Here is a 22,063-nt window from a genome sequence, read left to right on the forward strand (position 1 = left end):
TGCCGAGCGATCGTTCCGGGGGAGCTACTGCTGGTCTGGACATGGCGCGTCATCCACACGAAGCACCGCGGTATGTGACCCAGCAGCTTGGAGCCTGGAGCTTGGAGAAGATGCATAGCCACTGCAGGATCGATGCATGCAAAAGGAGAGTGCGTCTAAACGGGAAAAGGCTCACTGTATGCAACATCTATGAATGGTTAGGTTCTGTTCAAGCTTGCCTCATCATGCAGTCACTACACCTCGAACGAAGAAAATTTGTAGCCTGATTGAAGTCTGCCTTGTTCGAGACCAATAGGAATCTTTGGCTGGAAGTGTGTTGTCTTGAGATCAGATCATGGCTCTCATGGTGGTCTTTGTCAATTGCCTTCCCTGGCAGTGATTAGTGCTGACGGATGTAATTTACGTGAGTCAACCTGGCCAACCCGAGTTCGATAAAGACCCTGGCTAGCCGTGTTATACTCCGTCGGTTTCTGCAAAAGCAGTTAGCGATGCTCCGCGTGTGTGGGGGGTTTCTTGTCCTTAACGCAGGAGTCTGTTTACTGATTGCCTTTTTGGAGTTTCGAAGCTTGGAGTGAAAAGCTATGGTTACTTCGGTCGCTAGTTAGAGATGCATTCAGCAATATATTGAGCACCGAGATAGGCAGCTGCTGCTATTCAACGGCATAGTATTGTTTTCCGTTAGTTGTGGCTTGTCACAAGTTGAAAATGTCCGCTAGCCAACGTGTATAGTCTTGGTGATACTACGGTACCCATAGTTGCTGCAGGAGGATTTCTGGTGAGAAAGTAGCACGAATATTGGTCTCGATTCATGGGAGCGTAGACCGAGATTAGTGATCGTTGTCAGTTGGTTACCAATGCTCTCTAATGAAAGAGTATTAATAGAGAATGCGAATCCGATTCGGTGCAGAATAAACAAGCTTGAGTGTCGGCTTACTCTGGATACTGGTCGGGCTGTCGGAGCGCCGCGGATGGCCGGTGTCGACTCGCATTCCAACGAGGCTAGTGGCTATCCAAAGAGTTGAGTGTCTGATTGGTCCAGCGAGCATCGTGAGATTTGCCAAGATGTAATACAAAATTCCTAGATTGTCAGCTCGTGCAAGACTGACAATTGCCCAATATGAAGAGTTCTGAAGAGAGTTAAAAGAAACCGCCCAGTCGTATTTAATTCATATGAAAAAAAGGACAAAAAGCTCAAATGTTTAAACCCATGCACAGTACATCAAATATTAAGATTGTTCAACATCCAGGGTATTAGATCAATTGTGAAATTCTCAAAATGTAATTCTTCTGATGGTTCTTTTATTTTATTGAAACAATTTTCTTTAATTGTTTCAATAAAATGAAAGACCTGTCAGAAGAATTACAATCTTAGAATCCTAAAATTGTTCTAATATCCTGGATGTTGAACAATCATCACCCAACTAGGCATTATGGGGACTAAGCCATAGCCTTGAGAACACACCCTTTTCTGCACTCCGTTGTAAACCCGAACCCGAACCCGAACCCGAACATCGTAAAACGGTCTGGCAACCTTTTATTCATCGTCGCTCATGAAATCCATGACCAAATGTTGGGCCTCTTGACAATCATCCGGGTCGTAGACCTTGAGACCGTACGAGGACATGAATGTCGTACAGTTCTGGTAATGCTTCTTGATCCAAGCCCGTTCTTTACTGTCGAAAAGATAATCTGCGGGGTGAGCGAAGTCCTCGTCATCTTCCTCCTCTTCTTTTTCCTTGTCCTCTTCGTCCTCGTCATCATCTTCGTCAGGGCTAACCATTGCCCGCATAATGGCTCGGCCTTCTTCACGGTTCTCTTCATCGTAGATGCTCAATCCGTACGACATTAAAGACTTGTATTCTCCTTGGTAGTGCTTCTTCAGCCATGCCTTTTCCTCGGCCGTATATGGTTGCTGTCCAGCCCGTTGGCGCGGCCTAGTCTCCGCCTCGTCCGGTTGGCCTCTACGGTTCCATCGAGCTCTCTCGCTGGCTGGCCATGAAGTCCCCACGAAATATTTCACGCCGGGCTCAAACTTGGTGGGTGCCAGTCGAGGGCCGACGGGTGGTCCACTGAGTCGTAGACAAAAGAGCGGCGCGTTTGGTGAGAAGAAGGCGATAGGGTTGCCATCTTCATCGTCCAGATAACCCCTGCTTTTCGGGGAACTTGAGCCCATACGGATTTGTGGAGTGACGTGAACTTGATGCAAAACGCCGCAAGAAGAAAAAGAAGAAGAAGATGGGTGGTAAACAATGATCCGGTAATTTTGGCTAGAATATATAATAACCATACTGGTACGGTATAACCCCGCGTCAATTGACTCAGCCAAGACGCCCTGCTTCTGTGCCGCTCGCTCTTATATGCGGGTTTCTCGGCAGACAGACAAGGGCCTGGAGACTACTACTAAGGAACCAACTATCGCGGACTCCTGCGCGACGGACTGAAAAAAAAAAGGGGTAAATGAGATTGAGTAAAATTAACAAGAAAAGCAAAGTTCTAGACAACTAAACCATTGCCATGAATGTTGTCTTTGAAGGACATTGTGGCCGGCCAGCTGTATCTATCCGGTGCAGTTGCCTCCTCTAGAAATCATAGCGTCAAGTGTTCTATCAACCAAACCAATGTCCATCGATGCATCTATAGCTTAATGTTGGCATCCAGTGAAACACTAGTGGACCTGATTGCACACGAGCCGAACCGTATTGATGTTCAATCTTGACTGGACAGTCATCGCTTTGACGATCGCCGCTTTGGTTGGTCTCAATAGCATGTAAGCAGGCGATCGCTTATCCCTCAAGAAACATCCGGTGATTTTTAATGATATATATTCCAACTTATTCCTTTTGCTTTCCAGCTAAAAATCCTTGAATAACACTACTAGTTAACCTAGCAACATTATTATTATAACCACCCCATGCCAAAGAGCAGTGCCAATCAATACTACCTACACTAAACACTCCACCACCGCCAGAACCAACATAATACACCACGTCGCTGCGAATCAAGTCCGTTTGAGTCCCAAGCGTGTTTAGTGCAGGATAACTCAGGTCCTCAATGGCAATGCCAAAGTCATCACTATGGCCAGTACTCGTGGCTAGTACCAAGGCCCCCTCAGGAAAGCCGTTCCCTACGTCGAAACGATCAATCTCATCGCCTGACGCGCCACCTCCAAACCCAAATTCACCAATCAAGTCTCCTTCTACCCCTGTAAACATCCAGGATAGTTCAGGATCTCGAGATGCCTCAGTCCGCCTATACGGCACCCCAAGACCGGTACCCTGGGCGCAGAAACCTACCCCAAATAACGTGTTGCAACTCATTCCTCGAGATCTCCATAAACCACCTCGTTGGCCGTCGAGGCTGTTGATGTGCTCTCCACTGGGGAGACTATATGGACGCACCCCAGTGTCTCCGCGACGTACTTCTAACCGATGTGGTCGATTAATGTCGTGTCCACTTACCCAATAAAAGCCATTGCCCCCCATGTACATGAGGTTGCCTCCTCTTTTGGCAAAAGCGTCATAGGCACGGAAAGATTCGAGGCTAGGGTACTCAGGATGACAGCCCGTGATGACAGTACTGAAGCCTTGCAGAGCGCTAGCTCCACGAGCGTGCAAGTCATGATCAGTCAGAGTCTCGTACGGGATGCCCTCCTACGCTAGAAACCCGAGCATCATGAGATCGGCAGAAAACTCGCGTGGGCGAGAAAACGCCCACATTATATAGCCGGGGCGCACATTCAAAATGGGGCGTTTCGATGAAGAGTAACAAACGCCCGAACCATCGTTGTGGCGGTCATAACAAGACAGACCAAGATCAACTCGGCGACGCATTTTGTAAAACTCGGGACTTTTCAGGGCTTTGTTAATGTCGAAGCCAGGCCCAAGATCTGCGGTATTCTGGCGGGTTGTATCGTATAGGCGTTCATTGGCATATGCAAGGTACGTAAATGTAGAGAAGACAAGACAGACCTTGTTAGAGTTGTCCAATGTCCAGCGGGTTGGTCGAACAAAGAAGGTGATTGAATCCGTGTCTTGGCCATTGCTTGTCTCCACCTCGACCGCATAAGCACCAGAACGAGAATTGGGAGGGATTGTAATGATAAAGTCCGTCTCCCAATTTGCATCATCTGGGTCGTCGTCATGGAAATGAATCGCACCATAGCCGAACCGGGCTCGCGTCCAGTCACACTCAGATCCGTCCCAGTCATGACCTTTGACAGCACGAGTTGGCGCATTAACCAAGACACCATGGTACCCGCGCCCAGAAATGTCCAGGATCCGGTCGCCCGACATCCCCAAGGAAAAGTCATATTTAGCGAGGATCAAAGGTTGTTTGTCGCAAGTCTTGAGGGTTAAACTATCGATGCGGCCGTTGAAGAAGTCTGTAGCATGCAATCTCAGCCCAGATTGGGTGTTGTCAGCAACACGCTGCTGGGTTGCGGCAATGTGAAGCGGCCCTCGTCCGTAAACCAGCGACTCGCCATCTAATTGCGATTCAAACGCCGACGCAGGGTAGACTGGTTCGACTCTAAACGATTTAGGCGTCAAATTCAATTTGACCAAAGGACCGTTGAATATGACTTTTATTTTCGACCACGTCTTTTGTTGGAGACTAAGTCCAGTACTGAGAACCTTGATTCTGGACCCAGTTCCCACGTTGATATCAATTGAGCCCTGACTGTTCAACGCGATGGAAAATCCGGTATGGGCATCTGGATCGAGCGTTGAGACCAATGTTTGTGCATGTGGGCATTCCAGCAACCACGGTTGCACGTAAAACGAAACCTGAAGGCCAGTTGCGATTTGTGGCGCTCAGTTGGGTACATACCCATAAGACCCCTGCTGAGCGGTCTGAAATCGGCCGTGCCGTTTGCCTCGGGGAATTTCTTTGACTTCCTCTTCAATCTTCTTTGGAGAGTGCTTGAGATCAATACCCTGGATCAAACGAACGGTTCGATACCTATATTCTGGCTCCGTGCATGATACCTGTGAATATTGATCAGTTTTATAATATATTGCGTCCTAGTCTGGCCTTCCCTGAAAGGGCATTTTTTCACTTTTCAGCTTGTTGCACGAATTACCAGCGGCCTGTAGGAAAATGAGGGGTATGTCTTATAAGTAATATAAAGTAAACTTATATACTTAGTTAGCTAAGTAATAATCCTAACGTAAATCATTTTAAAGTTTTTAATAATTTATTCTTAGGTCAACTGGATTATTACAATAATCTAATAATCCGTTCCTAATTGGTCGGTCGGTCCGTCGATTATCTAAGAGCGACTACCCTGTAGGCCCATTGTCGCGACCATAAGATCCAGGTCGTGACAAGACTCCCCTTTAGTCGCCGGAAGAGAGCTTTTTATAGGATTTATTATCAAGCTTAAAAGATAAAGATTCAATCAATAAAGTTCTATCAAGGTAAAAATATAAAGCCGGTTACTGTCACAGTCATTCAAAACATGATGCGAAAGCAATTTGTATTTGTGTCTTGATTGCTGATCTGGTTCTTTCACAGTGGCTCCAAGTCTCCCTTGTTGGACAATGGCCAGGCCGCAGGCACATCAACCAGTGATTTGCGGGGTCCTAGATCTTTCGCGTCAACCCAGTTCCCATGCACCTGCGACTTGATGCGAAATGGAAGAGCAGCAATAGCAATTGGCTTGGTAAAATCGCGAGTGTCTATGAACACAAGGTCGGATGTTTGGCTGACATGATTCTCAATAAGTGACATAATCCAGCCGTCTCCCTCGGCAGCATCGGAGCTACGAGGAATGAACGTCGGCTCTTGTGCGAAACAGTCATCACCAGGGTAATAAAACTGTTGCTCCCCGGTCTGCGTATTGATCATGGCCAAGCCATTCAAGCCTTGAAATACATTCTTTGAACCATCTGCGTTCTGAGGGATGAAAACGTTCAAAAACACAATGTTATACTTCTTCGACGTCAGCCGCTCGTCAATTCGCGGGAACTCGCAGGGCAGGTCCAGAATAAGGGTCGGGTCTTCCAACCAAGAGTCGGATGGTTGAGACGGGTCAATCTTCCAACGAACAAAGTCGGCTTTGGCTTCTCCAGCACCAGCAGATTGGCCATCCGTTGGGGGGAAGAAAGGGAAAACGTTGCCATGTACTCGCGTGGTTTCAATGTAGAGATTGCCATTTGAGTCTTCCCATGCACCAGCAGTATGAATATTCATGCAATGCTTCCAGTTGTAAAATCGGTACTCTCCCTCTTTCCATCCAGCAATCGGAGGATTTTTACGGCGAGGAACAACGATGAAGCAAGCAGGGCGATCAGCGGTATACGTATAATGGGGGCCCCCAGTCTTCATGCCTTCGATGTTGACATCATAGGGCCACATCATTAGTATGAGCCAGTTCTCGGTGATGCCGCAATCATGTATGATGGTACACCAAGGCGCTTCGATCCATAGCTCCTCTTTCTTCTGTCCCTGTTCATCAAGAGACCATGTGACAATGTCCTTGGTTGCTGGGCCTTTAGCTTCATACCCAAACACGACGAGCTCTTTCGTGAATGGGTCGACCTTTGGATGGGCAGTGAAAGCCTTCGCTTTGATTTGGTCCTCGAATGGATCATAACGCAAAGTCTCTAGCGTGTCGGGATCGACTTCGTGGGGGTTGCCGGCTTCCTCCAGCACCAATAACCGCTGTGCCCACCGAATAACATTGGTGCTACCCGTCGAATCCGCCGCTGCACGAACACATGGGTGATGTGACCAAGGGTTCTTGTATACGCCAAATAGGGTCTTTCGAGCGCGCCTTTCTAACCGATATCGTTCCGTTCCCACGTATTTAATTTTGAAATCAACATGCCCGTCTTCGATGCGAAACGCCGAAATCAAGCCGTCGCCGTCGACAGGAATGTTGTGCTCTTTAGGCATGAAACGATCCAGGGAGATGCGATAGAATGTTCCATCAATTTGGGTTGGAATATCTCCATACACAATGACATCAGCTACCTCGCCTTCAAAACGCAAGGGTTGAGTAGAGCCAGTCAGATCCGCCGCAAGTGGCCACTTAGACTTCAGTCCCGCACGAGTACTCAAATTCTTCGCCATTTTGTATGTGGAGATGATGTTGCTAATCTGTGAATAGTGTTGACACAAGGATAATGATTAGGAGAAACGCTGGACTGATCTATTAGATTTACGAGTCATAAAGCAAATCGAACGCGAATTACCACTCTTATACTTGAGTCGCTGTTGCCCATCCTGATGAGAAGAACTTGCATGTTTATTACTATGCCTTTGCAAATTCGTAAGTGTTGGTCATCCACGTGTCGTGATTCACCGCGGGAGCTGAAGGTAGAGGCCGAAATTTACCGGGGCTGCGGGAAATACCCACCTGTTTGGATGTCTTTGCCCGACCATGAATGCTTAAACCTCAATATCTCTAGCGTTTGAGTGCGTACGCCGCAACGATGGCACTTTCCAGGTGGTCTTGCCACCGCTAGGCAAAATTGACTTTACCTAAAGCTGCCGGATCTCTTAGCCCCTCACGCGAGCTTTGGATCGACCTGTAGTCTGTTTGTCATCGGTGTAGTTCCTGAGGCTTCTTCCCCACAAACGCTGCTCCAGCCTCGGGGAAATCCGGGGGTTAGTGTGCCTCCTCAAATTATTTTCTTCCCACCCTTTAATCCGGCATCGTAATCGATTTGGAGATTTCGATAGCTCTTTTCGCACCAAGTAATGGCAGTAACATCTCCAGCATCTGATGAAAAGTTCAGACAGTGATTCAGGATGGAAAGCCAAAAATTTATCTGTAGTATCTGCTCATCTTCATTTACGCGCCCGGCGCATTTGCAGAGGCATCAACGCTCCCGTAAGTATTCATCTTTCACTTATTTGTAGAAGCCCTTGAAAACAACGCTGACGCAGTACGATAGACAGCGGCGATGATTCATTTCAATGCTCATATTGTCTGTTGAAGTTCACACGCAGGTAAAGGCTTTCATCAATCAATATTCGCAAAATGAGTCTTTTCATTGACGTAAATTCTTTCTCTAGAGATTCCTTGCGAAAACACTGGAAATCATGTTTACTCCGGAAGGCTGTAGGACAGCCCATCCCCAGTCCTGAACTGCGTGGGAGGAAACGGCGGGCCTGCGATCAGTGCTCTGCGAGTAAGCGAGCCTGTAATCTTGAGTCACCGTGTGGAACTTGTGCCTTAAAGGGTTGCTCATGCTCGTATCGCCGAATGAGCTCTCAATGGACGGCGACGCCCAAGTCTGCCGCGTTCAGTTGGATAGACGAAGCCGTTTCTCTAGGAGCAATTCGAGCCCTTGTTGAAGGAGAAGAGGATGCTACAGCTCCTATGAGACCGGGTACGATCTCAACGCCCCCGTCGTTGCCAATGTCAGCGTTTTCGACACCTGCCATTCAGCTGGATGGACCAAGCGCACAACAGACAGCAGGGTGGATTTACACGCAAGTTTTTCAATCAGAAGAATTCGAATTTCTCATGAATTTCACATCCTGCGATGGGTTGAATCAGTCCTTCAATTTTTTGACTACTCCAGAAAAAGGAAGCGACGACTGGAACTTGAATGACATTTTGTCCTTCCACGACTTACTAGGTGCTGATTATGACGTCGGCAGCGACTCTTGGGGAGTCCCCGAAAAGCCAAGCCAAATCAACAAAACTGTGGAATGGCTGTTCGATCCGCTGTTGACCCAGACCAAGGCGATCTGCAAGAAGCTCCTACACTCATCGGACACTGATGCTTGTTTGCCGAAGGGTGTCGCCCAGTCTCTCGATGAACAATGCATCGAGTTCTTCAATCCACAGAGCCTTCGCAGGCTATTGGACATATACTGGAAGAGATGGCATTCGAACTGTCCCATCATCCACCCGTCCACATTTGAAGCCTCTCAAGCTCCGACTGAGTTAATCATGGTTATGGTACTTATAGGTGCTTTTGTCTCTGTAGATCGTCAGGACGCCGAGAACGCGCGTAGATGGCTGGATTCAACTGAGAGGCTTATATTTATGCTGCCCTGGTTATCTCAAGAGGGCGATGTCAGCCGGAATGAATTCGCTTTGACTCATGATACGAAGCTCAGACTGCTACAAGCGGCCATCTTAATAAGCGTCTTGCAGACATGGGAAGGGACAGATTCCGCAAGGAAAAGAATTATGAAGCTTCGATATCCATACGTTGCCCAGGCTTCTCAAGATCTAATGCCCTCTTCGGTTGTAGTATCAGTGGGTGTTGATTTAGCCACCACATTACATGAATGGAGCGATTTCATAATCGAGGAGCAAATTATTCGGTACGGGAACAATACATCTGCGTTTTTATCTCCTTCCTTTCAGAGACCTTAACGACTAACACAACAGCGCATATAGTACCAAATCTTTCATATTCCTTCTTGACACGGCTTTTACCATTTTCCACAAGACTCCTCCTCGCATCACCATCCTAGACTTGGACTTTCCGTTCCCATATCCTGATGTCTGTTTCCATAGCCAGAACGGGAACGAATTTTTCAACTCAGTACAACAGCTAGACGCCAGGTATTTGAGCTCAAGAGATGTTCATATTTATGGCACCATTCAGAATCTGTGTCATACAAACTCCACAACGAATCTCTCTCTACCTGTAATTACAGATCTAGGCGGATTCATCTTGATTTCAGGTATGAACTTTCAGCAGGCGTTGGTTCTTGACATGACTAATCGGAAATCCTGTAGCAATACATTCCATTATTTTCTGCCAACAAATATCATGTGTATCTTCACCAAATGCGACCATGTCACTGCTGCATTCCTTAGATAAGTGGCTTGCGCTCTGGGACAGACGCTTCAACAATACTCAGGCTGGGCTTCCAATCCAGCCTTTAGCGTACGAAGACGATCAGACGGTCCGCACTGGCTTCGTACGGCATTCGCGCGAGTATTATGCCTTGGCATTAGCAAAGCTGGAGATGATCGATAGGGTTCATAGTGGCTCAGTATCTCAGTTGAGTGACTCACAAGGCGACGTGAAAGACATAATATCACATGTCAAGAGCGCCTGGCCATCTCAAGTCGGGTCTGCCGCCGCTCAGGTTATTGAATAATGTCAAAGTCGAAGACTTTGTAACCCATTAACTTTCTCTATCATGATATAGATCAATCGATATATAAGATACTGAAACCGAAATGACATAGGAGCTTAGTATCCAACCAGAGATTCTGATACCTATGGTTTCAACCGCCTGCTTGGTTATCCTGATTCGCTCCAGGCTCCGTAACATACCATGACAAATCCCCCCCCGTAACCTCCCGAACCGTCTTTCCCATACCAAGATACTGGAACCTGTTCTGGCTTTCATACTGTATTTTGAAATCCTCCCAACGTGGCTGACTCAAAAGCTCTATGAAATGAGGGACTGATCCGCAGTACGGGCCCCAGACCTTACCATTGATGGTACCGTTCTTATACCTGAAAATATGTGAATAATAGTTCTAGAGGTAGATTTTTCGCCAACGGGTTCTCAACATACCAAGAGCGACAAGATGAGGTCCATACGAGTTCCTCCATCATGGCATCCTTATGCTCCTGAAATTCTGCTACTGCTTCGGGGGTCGGTGACAAGCATTTGACTCCCTGAGTCTGGATCTTCTCGACAACATCGAAAGCATATCGCAGAGTCTGTTCTAAACAAGCGATGAGAGATCCATTCGCAAGAGGGAAATTAGGCCCCGTAGCCACTGGGTAAAGTATAAATGTCAGCTGAAGATGGAACGTTAAAACCTGCTAGCAGTGTACATACTGATGTAGTTCGGATAGCCTGCTACAGCCACGGACAAGTATGAGCGCGGTTCATCTCTCCATTCTTCACGAAGATCCTTTCCATTTTCTCCGATGACTGGAAATGCTGGGCGATAAGAGTTGTCAAATCCCGTAGCGCAGATGATAGCATCCAGGGCAAATTGAGTGCCGTCAGCCATTTTTATACCGCTGGGTGTGATGCGAGAGATTGGATCGCTTCTGACAGTGGCATTATCAGAAGCAAGAGCCTCTAGGTATCCAAAACCGGGTGTCATCCTGACGTATACATTAGCTTTCTAATTTGTGAAAAAAGAAAAGAAAGTAAAATAAAACAATCTAATGACCTTCTACACCCTACTGCGAAAGAGGGAATCATCATTGATGCTAGTTCCTTTTTACCTCCCAGCCTCTTTTCCATTACTGCACGTGAAGTCTCAAATAGCTCTTCTTGTAGCGCAGAGTTTTTAAATTGGAGACTGAAGAATTTATTGCCCGAATTTTCAATCTCTTTACGAAATTTCAGAAATTCGTTCGGGCTTCTAGCCCACTGCGCCTTTTGTTCTTCCGTGAATAGGGAAGCTCGACCCTCGGGAGCAAATTCTGCCGCGAATTCTGGAGTTATCCATGTCGGTGATCGATTAAAGGAGACCATCGTCTTGACTTCTGTTGAGATTTAAGTATCTAGCCAAATATCGTTTTTTCCCATTGTATGGAAGCAATAGTGGACGGAAAGGTCAACATACGCTTTTGAATGTTCGGGACAATCTGGATGGCTGAGGAACCAGAGCCAATGATGCCGACTGTCTTTCCTTCGAAGGAATAATCGGGATTCCAGGCCGCAGAATGGACTAAGAAGCCTTTGTAGGTGTCGATGCCGTCGATATTTGGCCACTTCCATTTACTAGCAGGAATGATTAGTAGAAAGGAGTATGATGCGATTTATAAACTGACTTGAGGAACCCCCCAGCATTAATCAGCACGTCGCACTCATCGCTAATAATTGTTGAATTTGTAATATCTTCAATTTGAAGTGACCACTGTCCCTTGAGGCCGTTCCACTTTGCCTCAATGACACGGTGATTTAGGTGAACATGGTCAAAAACTCCATACGCCTGAGCCCGGCTTTTAAAGTAATCAAAGAGCTCTTCAGCTCCAACGTAAGGCTTCGACCAAGAGGGATTTCCTTCCCACGAATATGTATACCCGTGAGCCGGAATATCACATGAGCAGCTGCGTAATAACATTAATGAAACTGGATCAAATCTATATGTACACCACGAACTAACCCTGGGTAACGATTTTCTAGCCAAGTACCACCGACGTCATGATTCTTTTCATAAATGACGAGGGTTGTCGGCCGGTCCTTAAACCGTTCGCGAAACAGCTTCACAGCTGCAATACCACCGATACCGGCACCGATGACAACGACACGAACAGGTCTTGGTTTTCCAAGCCATTGATCAGAGAGTTGGTAGGTTGATTTGGAGCCCATGATTATTTTTCGAATTTTCAACACAAAACAAGGACATGAAAGACACTTCTTCCCTGAATGAAAAAGGTTCAGGAACTGAAAATACGGGAAGATATAGTTCTAGGTGGCGACCGCCAGCAATATAAGAGATTAAGTACTCTACGACTCCTCATTTCCTACATCCCTCTCAACCCAAATTATCCCGCGGCAAAATGCTTGCAAAGTTCAATTGTCCATTTACCGCGGCGGAGGGGTTACACGGTTACGCCACTCGAGTGGCATTTGTCCGACGCGAAGTCCGTGTCTTGGTCGGCAAATACCCGCCAATGAAATTCTTCTCGTCCTGGATTCATATAGAGGATGATTGTACATATTTATAAGTAGCATGTCTCGACTCAACGGTATTGAACAATTCATGGTCCTTTGCCCCAAGCAACCAGCCCCCCGAACAATACGCTGTAGCCGATACAGCTCGTCTCAGTTCGATATTACTGGTCGTGCAGTCGCTGGGCGGTCTCTCCAGACAGGTTCTCCAACATCATGGCTTCTAATCCTCCCGGGCCTTGCTGCTTCACCGGCTTCAAGCATGAAGGCACCCCTTCGGGCTCCCAGGAATTGATTGACGGAGGTCTGCTTACCGCTCTTTTTTCTCGTTTTTTGGATTAGATAGCCAGTCACTAACGAGATTTATCATAGTGAAGACGTATATTGCCCGTCCTCAAGGCGATGCGATAGAAAAGAAAGCAGTCATTGTTATCAGTGACGTTTTTGGGGTATCTCACAACAGCATGCTATTGGCTGATGACTTCGCCGCAAATGGGTATCTTGCCTTGCTCCCCGACTTGTTGGAGGGAGAGAACCTTCCCCTCGATGTCTTTGAGACTGGGTCTGTGGACATTCCGTCTTGGGCAGCACGCCACAGCCCGGCACAAGTCGATCCGATTCTTGACAAAATTGTCAACTATTTGCGCAGTAATCAAAGCATAGAGAGAATTGCAGGCGCAGGGTACTGCTTTGGAGGCAAGGTAAGGTCCATATAACAATAATTGCTCTCTTCAACGGTTGCTATTTCTCCTCCTTGACGTTTGCCCCATGATAACAACTCTTTGTAACGACTAACTCATCTAGTATACTGCTCGCTTTCTCAAAGAAGGAAAGTTGGATGTTGGCTATGCAGCTCATCCCTCATATATAACATTTGAAGAACTCGAAAGTATAGAGAAACCATTCTCTATTGCGGCTGCAGGTAATCATTTGCACTACTAGCCTAATGAAAATGCTCCAACGCTGAAATCAAATCCAGAAATTGATCACATCTTCACCCGAGACCTCAGGCATAAGTCTGAGGATACTCTCATTGGCACTCAAAAGCCGTATCAAATTAACCTCTTCAGCGGCGTCGCCCACGGATTCGCTGTGAGAGGAGACTTGACTAAGTCTCTGAACAGATTTAGCAAAGAGCAAGCATTTTTGCAAGCCATCGGGTGGTTCAACGAGTACCTTTAACGTAAAAGTGCAAGGCACCTTCCGAATTGCGTACACGACAAGACAAGACAAAATGTGAAGGATGAAATTGCAATCAATATACTAGCAATATTGAAACGATGGAAAGTGCTGTAGTTTAGAAAATCAGAAAGTGAAATAGTAGATGAAAAGCGACAGTAACCTGTATTGAGGTAGAATTCTTGCAACAGTATCGAAGTAACACAATTTCACATCCTACTTGTGCATGTTTACTTCGCTAAACAATGAATATTTATGTAGCTAACGGCTGACTAACCCATAATCTCTTACTTCAACCTCGGAAATAACTTTAGCGCATTCTCACGATTGATTTTGTCAAGTATCGTTGGATCTTCGAATCTATACTCATCCATTCTGCTTGTGTGGAAATGGACAACATCGTTGTCTGCGTATGGTGAATCAGTCCCATAAAGAATATGATCGGGTTTTGCAAACTTTTCGAGAGTTCGCATTACATTTTCAGTCCCCGAGACTGCTGTATCAAAGTAAAAGCATCGGGCATCCTCTCAAAAAGCTTCCAAATCTTCGACTATCTTTCCATAAACGCTTGCTGGTCGCCCAATCAGATATGGCAGAACGCCGCCGGCATGAGACAATATTATCCTGCAATTTGGGCTGTTTCTGACAGTCTTGTTCAAAAGCATATCTAAAGCAGCGGTGGTCGTTTCAAAAGGGTAGCGAATAATTGGCTGCGGCACATTGCTGACCAATGCTGTATCGACTGGATGGGTTGGGTGGACAAGGACAACTGCAGCTCGGCGATCAAGTTCAGCCCAAACATCTTTGAAGTCAGGGTGTCCTAGATAATGATTGTCTGAGCCATATCGGGTAAACAAAATCACTCCATCAGCCTTCAGTGTATCGAAGGCGTAACTGAGCTACGCAAAAGCAAGCTCTTTCTCGAGCAAGCTGGGCAAAGATGCAAAGAATCCGAATTTCTCGGGATGCTTATCGCGAATACTCGCGGCATACTCGTTTGCCCTGCGTGCCAAGGCTGCAGATTGCAGCATGCGTACTATACAAGTATATCTGCCCTGAACTCTTTCATTGATAAAAGGTACATGTGGTAAAGTGATACTTGCATGTTCATATGGAACATCTAGCTAAAGGTTGCGGTTTAGTGATGCAGTGGAAGAAGAAATTGAGCAGCATTTTAATTAACTTCGTAAGTTTTAGCATAATACGGGTTCAGCAAGCTACTCCTTTGACAAACATAGTTCTCCTCTGTCCGCTTTGCATCTTGCACTAACGAATCTCCTTGGAAATATCACGGAATCCTCCTGCGCCGTCTGATTTTGCATCAGAAATGGCTCTCCACCTCAAGTGGCGTGTATGGCTTCTCCAGATATGCCTCTTCCTCAGCAGTTAGCTCTTTGCCGCGGGCAGATAGAGCCTCGTCGATTCTCTCAACGCTGCTGAAGCCAATGATAGGGCTCGTAACTCGCTTCTGGGTCCAAGTAAGTGTCACTTGACTCATGGTCCAGTCCTTTCGCTTCGCCAGTTCTTCCACCTGGTTGATGATATCGACCGACTCGGGTCGTAGAGTCTCCTCCGTGCCGGCAGATCGAGAGGTAGTGAGCTTTCCTTCTGCAAGCGGCCCCCACTAATGATCATGTAAGCAAATCATCTTGGTGAGACGAGTGCAATCAGAAGGATCTACTTACAGGGATGATGGCCACGCCTGTGGCCGCGCAGAACTTGTTCATTTCGCGCTCTTCTTCACGATAGAGCAGACTGTAATGGTTCTAATTAACATGTTAATGACAGCAATGATAGAAGAAAGTACGAAATCGCCAAGTACCTGCATTGCGACAAACTTCGTCCAGCCATTCTTCTCTGCACAAAACTGCATCATGGCAAATTGCCAAGTCCACATCGACGAAGCTCCGATATATCGAATCTTTCCAGCAGTGACTAGATCGTGTAAAGCGCGCATAGTCTCTTCGATTGGAGTGTATGGGTCAAACCGATGAATCCAAAAGACATCAATGTAGTCCGTCTCCAACCGTTCAAGAGAACTATTCACAGCGGTGAATAGAGCCGACCTTGAGAGATCTAATTTATGTTAATCAGGTTGTTTACTGAAGAAATATTTCAAGGGCTTACCAAACTGATTCACGTAGTCCTTTGTTTGCCTCACCTTATCCAGGATTGGATATGCATGGAATTGCTCCTCTCCAACGCAGCTCCAAGCCTTGGTCATCAATACCAGTTTATGGCGTGGAAGATGGTATTTCTTGATGGCTTGGGCGATGATCCTTTCCGAATCTCCGTTAGAGTAAATGTTTGCTGTATCCCACTGCTACATATTAGAAGAGATGTCAAGTTTGGATGTGATCGTAGAGAACGTACAGTATTTACTCCTCGGTCATAGGCAGCTTTCAGTAGAGGGATGGCTTTTTCAGGCCCAATGACCCAGTTTGCCCATTCGAGATTGCCGATGCTCATACATCCCACAATAGGAACCGACACACGGAGGCCACTAGCTCCCAGAAGCCGATAATCCACCTTCGTCTCATTTAGAGATTTTGCTACCCCGGGTGGCAGAGATGACATGTTAAACTGGGTCTAAGTTGTTAGGAACAGATTTCTAGCTCAAGGAAAGTCAACTACGGATAGGTATCAGACTGATTGATCAGTTTTTATAGTTATTGATACAACGTCACTCCTTCGTCATGTGTAGACGAGAATCCAATGACCAGTCAGAGAGATTCGCCATGAACGATGGGTGGGAAGTGGCCAGTTCCCTTCTATAGCAATTGGCAAATCTCCGAAAAGGGAAATCAGGGCCCATGACAAAGTGAATACCATTTGCGCCGTCTTGTGGCTTCTAAATACCTGTTCAGGGCCTTGACTCCTAAAAGCGCATTTTCTGCAAATGCCCCACCACGATATCGAAAAAAGTTGTCGTAGATTACGGTAATTGAGTTGGAGTAATTACTTATGTCCATTTTGAGACATTTCCGACTCTGGAACGTTGTGTCCACCCATTTCACCTGTTTCGTCCTTGTTGTCAACATGTTCATTTCCTAGCCAATTGTCGCATTGTACTTGACGTAAATGCTTTGCTCTACGATAAGTCAGTAAGGTAGCGTGAAATTTGAATTACCTAAATAGGAATTACGCGATCAGGCTTTAAGATGCCTAGCTCCACTCGAGGGAGTTGACGCACTAGCGGTGATGGAAAGCTGTTTAGAAAGACGTACATAAGCAAGACCGGGTTCGCGGTCATCACTCATCCCAGATTATCAGTCTCACTCAATAAACTCCATCATCAACACGGATTATCAGCACGACGACAAGATGGCTACCATGGATGAAGTTTTCGCTGGCTACGCAAAGCGTCAAGCCGTCTTAGAAGCTAGCGAGAACCCGCTCGCTAGAGGCGTTGCCTGGGTCGAAGGGGAACTTGTTCCTTTACATCAAGCACGTATCCCGCTACTCGATCAAGGTTTTATGCATAGCGATTTAACCTATGACGTGCCCTCTGTTTGGGATGGACGCTTCTTTCGCCTTGATGACCACCTAGACCGTCTCAAGGCTAGCTGCAAGAAAATGCGCCTCCGGTTCCCCATTGCTCGACAGGAGATCAAAAGAATCCTGGTTGACATGGCCAAAAGTGGAATTAAGGATGCTTTCGTCGAACTGATAGTTACCCGTGGCTTAACTGGTGTCCGAGGAGCTCGACCTAAGGACCTTCTCAACAACAATCTCTACATGTTTGTTCAACCGTATGTCTGGGTTATGGACCCTGAAGTTCAATATCACGGCGGTCGTGCTATCGTTGCACGAACCGTCCGACGAATCCCTCCCGGCTCCATTGATCCCACTATTAAAAACCTCCAGTGGGGTGACTTGGTCCGTGGCTTGTTCGAAGCAAACGACCGCGGAGCTACCTATCCATTTCTGACAGATGGAGATGCCAACCTCACTGAAGGTTCGGGTTTCAACATTGTTATTATTAAAAATGGCGTTCTATATACTCCTGATCGCGGAGTTTTGCAGGGAATCACAAGAAAGAGTGTTATTGACGCTGCCCGATCATGTGGCTATGGGATCCGTGTTGAACAAGTCCCTGTTGAGGCAACTTACCAGGCTGACGAAATACTAATGTGTACAACTGCTGGAGGGATCATGCCAATTACCACTCTTGATAATAAGTCGGTTAATGACGGAAAGGTTGGCCCTATCACAAGGGTTATTTGGGACCGTTATTGGGCTATGCATTGGGAGGATGAGTTTAGCTTCAAGATTGAATATTAAAGAGCTTGGTTAATGTGTTATAAGAATGTTGGCTATTGGAATCGCAACAAATGCGCATCGTAATCCATGTGTTAAACAAAAATTGACATTTAAAAAAAGGTTGTATACAGTATATGGGTAGCTCGCTTTGTTTAGTGCAAAATTCCCAAATCTCGAAGTCGCTGGATCAATTCGGCGCTGGCCACATCTGGGTCTGGGTTGACCTCTTGTTCGGCCTCGTCTTCAAGTGGCTGCTCTTGTTCCGGATACCCAGCCAAAGTGCTCAGCAATCCCTCCATTTTGTTCGCCAATGTTAAAAATGCGTCGGAAGCTTTTCCAAGGGACATTTGTAGTCGAATTGGGCCTCCGGCATCTGCGTCAGAGAAGGCGTCGTTAAGCTCCAGTAGGAAATCGACCAAACCTCTTTTGAGAGCAGAGCTTCGAAACCAACATTGTCTTTTTTGAGTCTTTTCATGGCGGAGATATTCTAAAAAGCTTTCGGAAAAGAAGCCACTGCCTTGGAACATCCTTGGCTTCATCATTACTCCCGGACTCGCGAGCTTCATAGCGAGGTCCATAACAAGCCCCATGGTCCGACTGACCATGTCTCCCTGGGGGCTAATTGTGTGATGAAACTCGACGTTGTCTTTGTTGCGAGATAGTTTTTTGAGCTTTTTAGAAGCTGCCCTGAGACAGAGAGATGCATCATTAATGTGCTGTGTCCAATTGGCCTTGGTCAGCTTATCGTACAGCTTCTCAGAGCTCTCGTGACCTGATTTTAGCTCTGGGAGTAGGTTTTGTATCTCGGTCACAGCTTCGGCATATAACTCATTCAATCTACCAACATAATCAGTGATCGTACTAGGTGAATGGATAACTCATGTAAAGATAGGCAGGCGTACGGTGTCTTGAAACCTAGAAACACTTCACGTCAGCATTGGCCTGTCCAGATCCAATCTGTGGGGATTACGAGAATTACCTTCTGGATGAATCTTCTTTTTCTTCCAGCTATTCCTTAGCCCTGTCATCCAGGGCTCTTCCTGCCAGCTTGAATCCATTAAATGCCATGCGTGTGCAATTTCAAGGATAAGCAACTGTCTGAGCTGACTATACTCACAAACATAATTCATACAGTGGCTCGGGTGAAAGGCATTGACTCTTTTTGTTTCGATCAGATTTCCATGGCGATCACATAGAGTTGTCTTTTCATCATCGAACACCTCACCAACACCTATGCTCCCAAGAGCACGCCCAGACCAATTGCATTGAAGTTCGTCTCGGGTCTGCCACATGCAAAGTACGACATCCGGGCGCTTGGCCACCACCGCGTCCAGAAACACTTCATGATGCTCATTGAGAGCTCTCGTATATTCTTCGTCGTCTCCGAACAAAGAATATTGATCCATTTTCCGCAAAAACGGAAGAGAGTCTAGAATTGTGATGTGCTGAACCAAGTCTAGGCCGATGAGCGCAAATACATCCCGTAGCGCTCGCAGGGTGGGAGACTTTTCAACAACGACATCAACACCGCTTGAGAATGGATGATAATTGGCCGGCCGCAGTAAAGCCACGGCAATTCCACCTTGGGTAAGAGGTTTCGCGAGCTCTTCTGTGACTAGCAACTCATGAGAAGCATCGCGCCTCCTATGGACGAATGGACGCAATTCTTGAAGCTTTTCCACGTGGTTGCTGTATAAAGAATTCACCTTTGTATTAGGTCTTGGCTTAAGCAGCTGCCGGATGCGATGATCGATGGCGACATCTAAACAAATACCCGTCGATGGCATTTTTTATTTTTTTTTATTTTTTTAAGAAAAGAAACTGAATTGTAGGAACATATGAAACAGGAGAGGGCGAAACCAAGCAGGCTCCGCTGAAGGCTGTGGTCTTTCTTAAATACAGGTCAGGATGTGGCTGTGATCCTGCTGCCTGTGATGTTAAGTGTCCAAACCAACAACAGTCAACACAAGTCAACGATGCGTCCATCACGTGGATATATTGATATTAACAAGGCGTAGTCACTGAATATATATATATCATTGAGGCTGGCCCAATGAAATAGTTTTACATAGGTAGGTAGTTGTTTACCTTGAGAAAAGCCTTGTGGGCCTAATGCAGACAGCCGTACATGAGGGCAATGCAATCGTAGATTTTCTCAGGTAGCCCCGCCTTTGTCTCCGAATCCCACGCTATCAAATCAATCGATGAGCCACGCGCCCGTCAATCATGATGTGGATTGTCTTAATAGGTAGCAGACAAAGCAACAATCTATTACCTGAATGATCAGTTCAATGTCGCCATGTCTAATCTGTTTATCGATATGTCGCTATCACAAGCGAGGCTTACATAACTGCGTAGGTACATCGCTACAACACAACTTCCTCTGGCCCCTCAGGCATCTCAGTCCCCGCGATAATACATTGCCTCATTATTCTGACTTCATCTTCCGCCAGCGATCCGACAATCGAGTGCTGAAGGCCCCGATTGTGGAAAATCACAAAGTCCCCCTCTTCCCAGTCATGCGCATACACTAACTGTGGTGCAATTCCAGGTCTCTGCAGCCGATACAAGATGTCACGAACTCGTTCCAAGTCATCAATCACTTCACCGTTCGCAAGATGCAGCCGCCGTGCAACAGCTGCGTGGACCTGAAGCGCAAGACGGTTCGTGACGGGGTTTCGCCAGCACATGGGGAGGATCTGGATCGAGGTTGGATCGACAGGCGGCAGTTGTTCGTCGTCCAGCTCTTTGCCCTCAGAGATGAGGCCCAGACCTGTGGGATGCGACTTGGCTCGACCCATCCAGATGTACGGATGAGCAGCATACTCGACCCTCGTTGATCGGACAAATGCCTTGTCCTCTTATGACAGCAAGTCGTAAGTCGTCTCTCCACTAGCAAACGCAATTGTACCGAGTGGAACTGACAGTTCGTCCCCTGTGCCGTCGTCGTAGCGCACCGTCTGCATGCGTCTCTTGGGCAGCGTGACGGCCAGAATAGTCGTGGCAACAGGAGGCGCATCGTCGTACAGAGCGGCATCGATGTGCCAGCGGTAGAAGCGAGTGAATTCCACGTCGTCTTCGTCAGCAATGGTGGTGGGGTGCGACGAGCGATGATGTGGATATTGCAGTCTGAGATTTTTCGCACCTTGGTGCTCGGGCACGAAGCCGTTGCCGATGATCTGTACCTGTGGTTGATGGGGAACAGTGTTGAGGTCCGGGCTCAAGAGGAATCTCTTGGGGTTGTGCTTATTGCCGTGGCCCATTGAAGCAGCCGAGTTGAGACGTTCGGTGAATTCGTACTGGGCTCGTGGTGACAAAATCTGCTGGTTCTTCAGCACCAGGACCTGGTACTTGTAGAAGGCCTCTGCAAGAATAGTAATGTCGGTGTCTGGATGCGAAAGATGTGAGTCACTATCCTCATTGCTGTTCAAATTCCTTCTTACCTGATGCGCTTTCCAAATCCACATTGGAGATGTGAGCTCCAAAGTTTACGCCAGAGCCCTCTTCGTGGATCATGCGTTCAATTTTCATCTGAGAAGCCATTGCGATTGTATGTGAGTCTTGGACAATCTGTTCGACTTGTGGCTGTTTGCTTGTCTGACCATTTTGTTCATTTGGTGACTGATGCTCTGCTTTATATCTCTCCATCGTCCATCACGTCGGCACTCGGCCATGACATCGGCAGCTCAAGACGCTAAACCGCCTCATGAAGCTAATGCTTAGCATCCGTTAGCGAGAAGCCACAAGCTGGGGTACTGTTGACCAGAATGGTTCTAGCGGCATCCCACCAGATGGAGGCTCTTCCCGGGCCATTTCTTGGAGCAGAAATCTCGGAGCTTCATCAAATGACATCAATCACGGATTGCCCTGGCTTCAATTACAAATTTGGCTGGGAAATGCAGAAGAACACTGGTTGGATTCATAATCACGGTGATAAGTCGGATATCCTACGTCGAACAACTGATCAGAACTTGACGTTACTTTGTCGATTGTGTTCGATGTTCACCTAATCATATTCGCGGCGGCATTTTCCATTTGATGCAGCACACTCTGT

The 22,063-nt window shown here is 46.8% G+C and overlaps 11 protein-coding genes across 11 annotated transcripts; 4 read left to right on the forward strand and 7 right to left on the reverse strand.

Moving 5' to 3' along the window:
* Window positions 1-1,148: 1,148 nt before the first annotated feature.
* On the reverse strand, window positions 1,149-2,207 carry M431DRAFT_130381 (hypothetical protein). The gene has a single exon (XM_024912448.1). It carries the CDS (start codon window positions 2,171-2,173, stop codon window positions 1,535-1,537), a length of 639 nt encoding a protein of 212 aa, XP_024779703.1. The 5' UTR covers window positions 2,174-2,207; the 3' UTR covers window positions 1,149-1,534.
* A 597-nt stretch (window positions 2,208-2,804) lies between these two features.
* On the reverse strand, window positions 2,805-4,831 carry M431DRAFT_526281 (hypothetical protein; the record flags this gene model as incomplete). Its single annotated transcript, XM_024920679.1, has 3 exons — window positions 2,805-3,650; window positions 3,735-4,711; window positions 4,828-4,831. 3 exons carry the CDS (start codon window positions 4,829-4,831, stop codon window positions 2,832-2,834), a joined length of 1,800 nt encoding a protein of 599 aa, XP_024779704.1. The 3' UTR covers window positions 2,805-2,831.
* Window positions 4,832-5,249: 418 nt separating this feature from the next.
* Window positions 5,250-7,354, reverse strand: M431DRAFT_502176 (hypothetical protein). The gene has a single exon (XM_024918116.1). It carries the CDS (start codon window positions 7,072-7,074, stop codon window positions 5,509-5,511), a length of 1,566 nt encoding a protein of 521 aa, XP_024779705.1. The 5' UTR covers window positions 7,075-7,354; the 3' UTR covers window positions 5,250-5,508.
* Window positions 7,355-7,755: 401 nt separating this feature from the next.
* On the forward strand, window positions 7,756-8,218 carry M431DRAFT_66851 (hypothetical protein; the record flags this gene model as incomplete). Its single annotated transcript, XM_024921714.1, has 3 exons — window positions 7,756-7,841; window positions 7,906-7,956; window positions 8,023-8,218. Coding segments are annotated over 3 exons (333 nt in total), but the record flags the coding sequence as incomplete, so codon positions are not given.
* On the forward strand, window positions 8,213-10,077 carry M431DRAFT_488800 (hypothetical protein; the record flags this gene model as incomplete). Its single annotated transcript, XM_024916607.1, has 3 exons — window positions 8,213-9,288; window positions 9,365-9,654; window positions 9,710-10,077. The coding sequence occupies 3 exons, from the start codon at window positions 8,213-8,215 to the stop codon at window positions 10,075-10,077; spliced, it is 1,734 nt and encodes a 577-aa protein (XP_024779707.1).
* Window positions 10,078-10,207: 130 nt separating this feature from the next.
* M431DRAFT_73179 (hypothetical protein) lies at window positions 10,208-12,264 on the reverse strand (the record flags this gene model as incomplete). The annotated part of the gene is made up of 7 exons (XM_024922107.1): window positions 10,208-10,442; window positions 10,504-10,711; window positions 10,774-11,048; window positions 11,117-11,432; window positions 11,516-11,673; window positions 11,724-12,002; window positions 12,059-12,264. 7 exons carry the CDS (start codon window positions 12,262-12,264, stop codon window positions 10,208-10,210), a joined length of 1,677 nt encoding a protein of 558 aa, XP_024779708.1.
* Window positions 12,265-12,673: 409 nt separating this feature from the next.
* Window positions 12,674-13,942, forward strand: M431DRAFT_502179 (hypothetical protein). Its single transcript, XM_024918117.1, has 4 exons — window positions 12,674-12,871; window positions 12,940-13,268; window positions 13,372-13,489; window positions 13,547-13,942. Exons 1-4 carry the CDS (start codon window positions 12,784-12,786, stop codon window positions 13,747-13,749), a joined length of 738 nt encoding a protein of 245 aa, XP_024779709.1. The 5' UTR covers window positions 12,674-12,783; the 3' UTR covers window positions 13,750-13,942.
* Window positions 13,943-14,915: 973 nt separating this feature from the next.
* On the reverse strand, window positions 14,916-16,323 carry M431DRAFT_103179 (hypothetical protein; the record flags this gene model as incomplete). Its single annotated transcript, XM_024911504.1, has 5 exons — window positions 14,916-15,370; window positions 15,432-15,512; window positions 15,569-15,822; window positions 15,874-16,066; window positions 16,120-16,323. 5 exons carry the CDS (start codon window positions 16,321-16,323, stop codon window positions 15,068-15,070), a joined length of 1,035 nt encoding a protein of 344 aa, XP_024779710.1. The 3' UTR covers window positions 14,916-15,067.
* A 747-nt stretch (window positions 16,324-17,070) lies between these two features.
* M431DRAFT_146 (hypothetical protein) lies at window positions 17,071-18,030 on the forward strand (the record flags this gene model as incomplete). The annotated part of the gene is made up of 1 exon (XM_024912722.1): window positions 17,071-18,030. The coding sequence occupies one exon, from the start codon at window positions 17,071-17,073 to the stop codon at window positions 18,028-18,030; it is 960 nt and encodes a 319-aa protein (XP_024779711.1).
* A 98-nt stretch (window positions 18,031-18,128) lies between these two features.
* Window positions 18,129-19,796, reverse strand: M431DRAFT_130395 (hypothetical protein; the record flags this gene model as incomplete). The annotated part of the gene is made up of 3 exons (XM_024912449.1): window positions 18,129-18,846; window positions 18,912-18,924; window positions 18,989-19,796. 3 exons carry the CDS (start codon window positions 19,794-19,796, stop codon window positions 18,162-18,164), a joined length of 1,506 nt encoding a protein of 501 aa, XP_024779712.1. The 3' UTR covers window positions 18,129-18,161.
* Window positions 19,797-20,375: 579 nt separating this feature from the next.
* Window positions 20,376-21,552, reverse strand: M431DRAFT_488808 (hypothetical protein; the record flags this gene model as incomplete). The annotated part of the gene is made up of 3 exons (XM_024916608.1): window positions 20,376-20,869; window positions 20,903-21,397; window positions 21,453-21,552. 3 exons carry the CDS (start codon window positions 21,550-21,552, stop codon window positions 20,376-20,378), a joined length of 1,089 nt encoding a protein of 362 aa, XP_024779713.1.
* Between the last annotated feature and the right edge of the window lie 511 nt (window positions 21,553-22,063).

The sequence above is a fragment of the Trichoderma harzianum genome (genome assembly GCF_003025095.1).
Source record: "Trichoderma harzianum CBS 226.95 unplaced genomic scaffold M431scaffold_1, whole genome shotgun sequence".
Taxonomy (NCBI): Eukaryota; Fungi; Ascomycota; class Sordariomycetes; order Hypocreales; family Hypocreaceae; genus Trichoderma; species Trichoderma harzianum.